Source organism: Dipteris shenzhenensis, chromosome 16, assembly GCF_047967505.1.
Source record: "Dipteris shenzhenensis isolate YYH24624 ecotype China chromosome 16, Dip_SZ_1.0, whole genome shotgun sequence".
In the NCBI taxonomy this organism is placed as follows: domain Eukaryota; kingdom Viridiplantae; phylum Streptophyta; class Polypodiopsida; order Gleicheniales; family Dipteridaceae; genus Dipteris; species Dipteris shenzhenensis.
Genome location: NC_141611.1, coordinates 15,942,146 through 15,950,178, shown reverse-complemented (window position 1 = coordinate 15,950,178; position 8,033 = coordinate 15,942,146). Strand labels below are relative to the sequence as shown.

The window sequence follows — 8,033 nt, the reverse complement described above, 5'->3', positions numbered from 1 at the left end:
CACAACCTTCCATGTTATCAACCAGATAACTTATTACCCACAAGTCCCCACATTAATATCCTTGATGACATTTCTCTTTTCATGTAAGAATAATCTCGTATGTGATATCTTAAAGATTAATTATTCTAAATACTACAATCTCTAATTCAATTATGTTGTATAGTGCCGCTTAGAGCTAGCAAAAAGCACAATGCAATTAAGCTCATGGAAATATACGTACACACCTTCAAAAGATGACTTGCCCTTGTTCTCCAAACACAAGCCTATCATAAGCTCATGGACATCTATGTACACACCTTCGAAAGATGACTTTCCCTTGTTGGTAACACGTTTAATTTGTTCAACTTGAATGCTTACTAGGATATATTTGTTAACGCCCTTATCAATGCCAATTTCTTTAAAAACAAGCTTACAAATGGCTCTACTTTCTTCTAAAGTCTATATCTAATGCTACATAATTCCAATAATCTGCCGAGAGTTATACACAGCGTGATTGGAGAGGTTAAATTTACATCTTATTGGTAGATGAGGGTATTAGACTATAGCATGAGGACTTGGATTCCTATTTAAGGGGTGGTCAGCCCCCTTGTATGGTGTGGATCACTTCTAACCTTCCCTTCGAGGAAGATGATAGCCAATGCAATCTTCATGTGTTGACTCCATTTGTGCAGTCCTCCATTTCCCTCTCTCCTCTACATTTGTGAGCTTCTCCTCTATTGAGCACTCCATTCATGTTTTAACATCGTATCAAAGCATAAAGCTCCCTCCCCTTTCTAAAGTCTTGCCATTTCAGATTCCTACCCTTACTAGGAGCTCTATGGTTGTTCAAGGTGTCAAATGATTTCTATTTTGGTGCTACTGGCTAATCACCATTTTTTAATCAAATAGCATCGTTCGCAACTAAAATCCATTCATTTTTGTTCAAGTTTCTAGGATGATTGTTCAATATTATTATGGATTGAATGTATCTTTTACCATATTTTTTGCTATCTCGTCCATTGATTTGGTTAGCACTGCCCCACTAGAGCAATGAAGAACTTGCCATGTCTAAGCTAAGATTGAATTTTACTCATGGAAAGGAGACTTTCCAAAAAGAAAATTGTAGCCTGATGACTTCATATATTTACCCATATTCGAGGGCAATGCACTTGGCACCTCGTGCCAATGTTCTTATGCTTCTATGGGCATTTCTTACTCTATGCCAAGGTGCTAATGAGGAAAAGATTTAGTTTGAGCCTACTAGTTGGTGGAGTTCGGTTCTACTTCGTCAATAAAATTCTTATGCCACCTTCATTAGGGTGTTTTTTACTGATTGCCTCCTTGATATTTTGATTGGGGGGTTTATTCTCCAAGTGGCAACAGTTACCAGATGTTGCTATGCGTCAACAACTCCAAGCCTGATTGTCAATTTGCTGGTATTGATCTCAAAGAGATCATTAATACCAAGAGGTCTACTTGATACTTTGCTAGTCGTCGAATTTCTTCCTGTTGAGGCCTTGTATTCCTCTATTGTAGATTTGTTTAATTGTTGTTGTTTTGTGGGGCTCTTTGTTCGTGGAGGGTTCCTTTCTCACAGCATTAAGCTTTGCGGCAATTGTGCCGATTCTCTTGATTTCCCTTGCTCTCTTTGAATCAACGAGGACAATGAAGTTCACATTTTTACTACTCTCAGAAAACCTCTTTTGGCTAAGGTTTCATAACCCTTACACGTGGCACATTCCTCATAAGGTGGCACATTCCTCATAAGGTGTTTTTCCTAAGGCTATAATGCTAGTCACCTCATTCGTTGACCAACTTATTTCACTACCTTTTTTCAACAATTCTTGGCAACCATTGAGACTCTCCTACCGTGTATTTTTCCTACCTAGTGCAATGTTCCCTTTAATCCCTTGCACCCTAATACCTTTTCTAAGTTTTTTTATGCATTTCAAGGAGATGTTTGTTCCTCACAATTTAGTTTTTCTTCTATTTCATTGGCTTTAATGGCTCAAAAGGCTATTATTAGCAATAGTTGTTTCCTCTTTTGGGTGTTAATAACTTTTCTAAGTTTTTTTAAAGCATTTCAAGGAGATATTTGTTCCTTGACAGTTTTTCATTTATTTTATATCCTTATTCATCTCTTGATAATCAAGAGCCTACTAATGGAAGAAAATTCAATCCAAAGGCTATAGTTCATAGTTATGCTAAGCTTTATAGACTGGTCCATTCTTTTGGCAAGGTCTCTATAGATCATAGACATGGTTTTTTACTCTGATTACGTTTGTGTCCTCATGCACACATCATCTCTCTGTGCAATAAAATACACATTGCGGTGAATGACTTTGGTAAGAACATATATAAATTCATATACAAATTTATGTATAACCATAGTCATCTTCATTCATCAACTCACTACTCTCCTTAAGTAGTGAGTTGTCAAATCAACATCATGTCTTCAATTATATAAAGACAACCATAATCATCTTCATTAATCGACTCCAAATTAACCTGCCTTCGATTATATTCAAAACCTTGTAATAAGCCTATAACTCATAAAGGCTCCTCCCTTAGTTAACTCATAAAGGGTCCTCCCTTAGTTAACATAACCTAATGTTAGTGCAATACTTCACCATTTTGTATCAAGGCAGGGTGTTAAGATTTACACATCAAGGTGATTGGAGTGGTTTAAATATACATCCACATGAATGATGGATGAGAGTATTAGATAGGATTTGGATTAGAAGATAAAACTCTAGTTTCCTATTTGAAGGGTGTTCACCCCTCTTGTATTCTGTGGATCACTTTTGGCATCCCTCTTGATGAAGGTGATATAACCAATACAATTGAGATGTGTTGATTCCAAGTTCTTGGCCCTCCATTTTCATCTCTCCTCTCCCTTTGTGAGCTTTTCCTCCATTGAACACTCCCTTTTTGAGTTCGTAAGCATGATTCCAAGCCCTAGATTTTTCTATTTTAGAGTAGAAAATTCCAATACCTACTAGAAGATTTGCTAACCTTATCGAATCTAACCTACCCTATGCTTACCTAATCTAACCTACATAACCCATCTTACTTTAGCCTAGTCCAAAGTAACTTTAAAGTACATGAGATGAGAGGGTAAATCAAGCGACAAATGGCAAGGGATAGAGGGGGGACTTGCTAGTGGCACTCGATAGAGAGAAGGGAAGGAGAGGGGGAGTAGAAATAGTGCAGGGGGGAAGTGGAGGCAGAGAGGAAAAGGCAAGGGGAGATGGCGAGGAAGCAAGGTAGCCAAGGAGGAGGGGGGTGGAAAGATGACATAGGGCTAGGGTTGCGCAAGAGAGATGAAGGCAACAAGGCAAGGCAAGGCATGGCTATGTCCGTGTGTGTGGCACCCAATAAAGTGGGGACCGGACAAGAGGGGAGGGGAGGGGGAGTAGAAATAGTAAAGGGGGAAGTGGAGGTGGAGGTGGAGAAGGCCAAGGCAACGAGAGATGGCAAGGAAGCAAGATGGCACGAAATACAGTGAGAGAGGGGGATGGAAAGATGACACAAGACTAGGTTGAGTAGCAGAGGTGGAGGCAACAAGGAATGGCATGCGTGCATGTGTTTGATCCTGGCACAACAAGGCAACACCCATATTCGAATTGGGTGCCAAAGATTTAAATCTACATACCCACAAAAATATTGGTCTACATACTTGCCCACAAAAATATTGGTTCTCATTAGGGACAAGGGGCGTTTCTCTTGTTCATAAAGATAAAATAATTTCCTCTCATTAAGTAGGAAGGAAGGAGGAGCTAATATCTATGGGGTCTAGAAGGGGATGACCTTTCAATTTCATTAAAGGAGAATGGCATGCATTCAATCTTTTCTTTCATCGTGGCGTCAAGCTATTTTCCCCCAAGGCTCCCTTTGCAATATTGTTACCGAGGAACATCTCTACCAACAAATATTTGCTTCCCATTCTAGTCAATTGGCAGTAATTCTCTAGACTAAGGGAATATCTATTCCATGTAGCTATTCCATCTATTCGAGGCATGGGTGCAAAACCCATTACAAGACCAATCGCTCTTGCCATTCAAGAAGAATATGTTCGCATAAATGCTAAACCCACTTATTCATGATCCAGAATGCCTTAAAACACAGTGTGGGACACTAAGCTAAGTCGATGGTCTTCACAATACTCTTTAACTCTTTTGAAATAGAAACAACATTCTGAATGGTATACTAAACAAGAGCTCTGGTTTATAAAAACAGAATTAACAAATGCTCAGACAGGATACATTTGCTCTATGCTTGATTAGAAAAACAAAAAGAAAGCAGCCACATGAGCACTTTTCCAACTTGCTCTAGTGCTGCGAATGACAGGTAGCTATTTTGAATTATTCAATCTACAAAATTGTTTTTTAATAGCGATAGTGAGCAGGCTTATAAGGACCCTCCACTGGCACATTAATATAAGCAGCCTGCTCTGGGGAAAGCTTTGTCAATTTGGCACCCAGCTTATCCAAATGTAGAGCAGCAACCTTTTCGTCCAAGTGCTTGGGAAGGACATACACTTGCTTTGCATATTTGCCAGACTTGCGTTCCTTCCACAGCTCCAACTGTGCAATTACCTGATAACAAAGCAGCTGTCAAAAATATACCAAAACACAGTTTCTCCAAGGATACAGACTGCACTGCAAAAACATAGCAAAAGAAAAAGACAATAGAAGAGCCATCACCTGATTGGTGAAAGAGCATGACATGACAAAGCTGGGGTGTCCCGTAGCACAACCCAAATTCATCAGCCTTCCCTCGGCTAAGACAATGATACCAGACTTCGTTTCAGGAAATACCCAGCGATCAGTCTGGGGCTTAATGGTTATTTTCTTGATTCCAGGATAAGTCTCCAGTCCATGCATGTCGATCTCATTGTCAAAGTGACCGATATTGCAAACAATCGCATTGTTCTTCATCCTCTTCATATGGGAAGCCATAATAATGTCTTTGTTACCAGTAGTAGTGACAAAAATGTCAGCAGTCTCAACAACACCTTCAAGGGTCAGAACAGGGATACCCTCCATCAACGCTTGCAAGGCACAGATGGGATCGATCTCAGTAACAATCACCTGGGCTCCAGCAGCTTTCATAGCAGCCGCACAACCTTTACCAACATCCCCATAACCGCACACAACTGCCACTTTCCCCGCTATCATCACATCAGTGGCCCTCATGAGTCCATCAGGCAAGGAGTGGCGGCAACCATAAAGATTATCAAACTGCACAAAGAAAGATACGAAGGTAATTTTCATTAAGCCGCAATGCAGAAGAAATCTCAGCAGAGATGAACACCTTCTAGTCCATGTGCACTACCACCACAGCAGACCAACAACATCGGCTCTCTCAATGCACAGCTTTGAAACGAGTAACACTAGCTGCAGCTGGATTCAACTCGACCAGACAAGAACAAATACCATCCATCCATTATATGCCAACAACTTGAGCCTTCAACTCAGGCAAACAATATCTCATGAACGAGCTGCACACCGCAAGGTTACAAAAGATTGAGTTCGGGTGTAGTCATCCAACGTCATCTCCCAAACTTCAAAGAATAAAGCAGTCAAGATAATGCTGTTTTACATTCGAACGGTCGCAATAAAAGAAAGAATCTAAGAGATGACTTGAAATTTAGGATAACAGATTTGGAGTTCCATCTCAAGGCAAATGCATGATGATCATAAGAATGCACCCTTCCGACAAGACACATTCCAAGCATCTCATATGCAACATCTTCCCAACGACGTTACAAGCCACAATCCACTGGCGCTATAACATGAACCAGACAAAGCTTAGTGACAACAGATAATCGCGGCAAGAAATCGACTAGTGCGAGCTGAAAAGAGTGCATAGTTTTACCTTGCTCTTCGTCACTGAATCATTCACGTTAATTGCAGGGAACAAAAGAGATCCATTAGCCTGCATCTGGTATAAACGTTTTACACCAGTTGTCGTCTCCTCCGAAACCCCAACCAGCGTATCCTTCATCTTGTGATACTTTTTGGGGTCTTGTTTTAACCCCTCACGCAAGATGGTCAGGACAATCTGAAACTCGGGGTTGTCTGTAGAGGAAGGATCGGGAAGCGACCCGTCTTTGGCATAAGCCTCCTCAGCCTTAACACCCTCGTGAATCAACAGAGTTGCGTCTCCCCCATCGTCGACAATCAGATCCGGTCCGCCTCCGGGACCCCAGTCCAGAGCTCGCTCAGTGCACCACCAATACTCCTGGAGCGTCTCTCCTTTCCATGCAAAGACAGAAGCGCTGTCACGCGCAATAGCAGCAGCCGCGTGATCTTGCGTGGAAAAAATATTGCAAGAGCACCAACGGACCTCCGCACCGAGAGCGGTGAGAGTTTCGATCAGAACGGCGGTCTGAATGGTCATGTGCAGGGATCCCGTGATACGAGCACCCTTGAAAGGCTGGGAAGGCCCAAACTCGGTGCGACAAGACATAAGACCAGGCATTTCAACCTCAGCAAGCTCGATCTCGAGACGACCGAAGTCAGCTTGTGACATGTCCTTGACTTTGTACTCGAATCCTTTAGCGCCTTTCTGAACGGAGAGATCCATGGCTGCTAAACCTGCGAAGAGCAGCTGAAAACAAAAGGGGGTTAAGATACACGAAAGCCACAAAGACGACAATAGCTATGTCTCGGCTCGTAAAATGCATGAACAAAACACAATGCAAAGAGACGGATATCGGGCCCTAAAAGTGTGCGCAAAATTTCTCAATGCGACCACTGAGCATACAAATTGCATATTGCCTGCAGCTACCAAAAGGCAGTCTAGAGAGCTCAAAGCTGGACAAGGTCGAAAAGCAGGGAAGAAACGCATCAGATCCAGATGCAAGGAGCAGAAAAGAAGCAGGAAAGAAGAAGCGAGGCGTAGATGCTACCAAAATGCAAGGCGTAGATGCTACAGAAAAGCAGGAGGAGCAGGCAAAAAGCGCGCAATAAGCTAAAATGCAGGACGAAAAGGAGCAAGAGCAAGAAGGGAGAGGAGACAAAAACAGGAAAGAAGAGGAAGAGAGGACTTACGAGGGGGGGAGGGAAAGCTGGAGCAGAAGCCCGAGAGGGAGGATGAAGGAGTGCGGAGCTCGGCTATGGCGAAAAAAGCTTGGAGAGAATGGCTATGGCGGAAGCTCTTTAAACCCTTTTGGGAAGAAGAAGAAGAAGAGGAGGGGGGGACAAAAAAAGTCCTTCAAGTCTCTTCACACACATTCCTACATCTTTTTCCTTTTTTTTTTTCGCTTTTTTCTTCCTTTTCTTCCCTTTATTAACAACCCCTCACCTCGACTCTCTTCTTCTTCCTCCATAAGAGTCTTTAGACATGTGACTTGTTAGTACCAAGGGACCTCCCTCTCCCATAAGCAGTACATGTAGGTCTCCATTTCGTTGGTCTGTCCATCGTAACCCTTGTGCCCATTCACTGATTTCATCCCCCCCCATTAGCCGCCGCCGCCATCTCACAGTACTCTCTCTCTAGTCCGACTCTCGTTGCTCTCTATCACTCTCTCCACCACCCGCTATCATGCCCACATGCTTTCTTCGAAGCCTTGTGAATTTGGTAGCACACTCATTCACCAACTTATCGATGGTCTTGCAGAACAGCAATGAATGGCTACATCCTAGCCCTTGGAAATTGAGAAGTGGCATGTTGCCGAGAAATTGAGCTTTGATTGCAGGAGAGGCCCTTGTTCGCTCACAGTAACTACTTACACTTTTGAAACACATTAATTTGTGGATGTCAAGAAACCCAATGGTAGGGCACAGGTGGCGGCCCCACTACATGAAGCATAGGCCCAAGGCAGGTGCCCTCGATAGGGCCAAAAAGAGTAGGTGAGTTTTTTTTTAATAACACCTTAATCCATCAAATACCCACATGTTCTAACCAACTTTGATCCTATCTTATTCTAACAATGACATTAGTTCCCCCCTTTGCAAAGTGGGGTTTGGTTTTTAATACTTAAATCTCATGTCGTGTCACCCAAATATACAACTCTGTAATCCACCATATTACATGTCATGCAATCC

At 42.3% G+C, this 8,033-nt stretch overlaps 1 protein-coding gene across 1 annotated transcript; it reads right to left on the bottom strand.

Annotated features, from left to right (window-relative positions):
- Positions 1-4,122: 4,122 nt before the first annotated feature.
- On the bottom strand, positions 4,123-7,175 carry LOC147892608 (adenosylhomocysteinase). The gene is made up of 4 exons (XM_087386926.1): positions 7,038-7,175; positions 5,860-6,594; positions 4,686-5,222; positions 4,123-4,577 (listed from the first exon to the last, which is right to left on the bottom strand). The coding sequence occupies exons 2-4, from the start codon at positions 6,568-6,570 to the stop codon at positions 4,368-4,370; spliced, it is 1,458 nt and encodes a 485-aa protein (XP_087243052.1). The 5' UTR covers positions 6,571-6,594; positions 7,038-7,175; the 3' UTR covers positions 4,123-4,367.
- Positions 7,176-8,033: the final 858 nt, after the last annotated feature.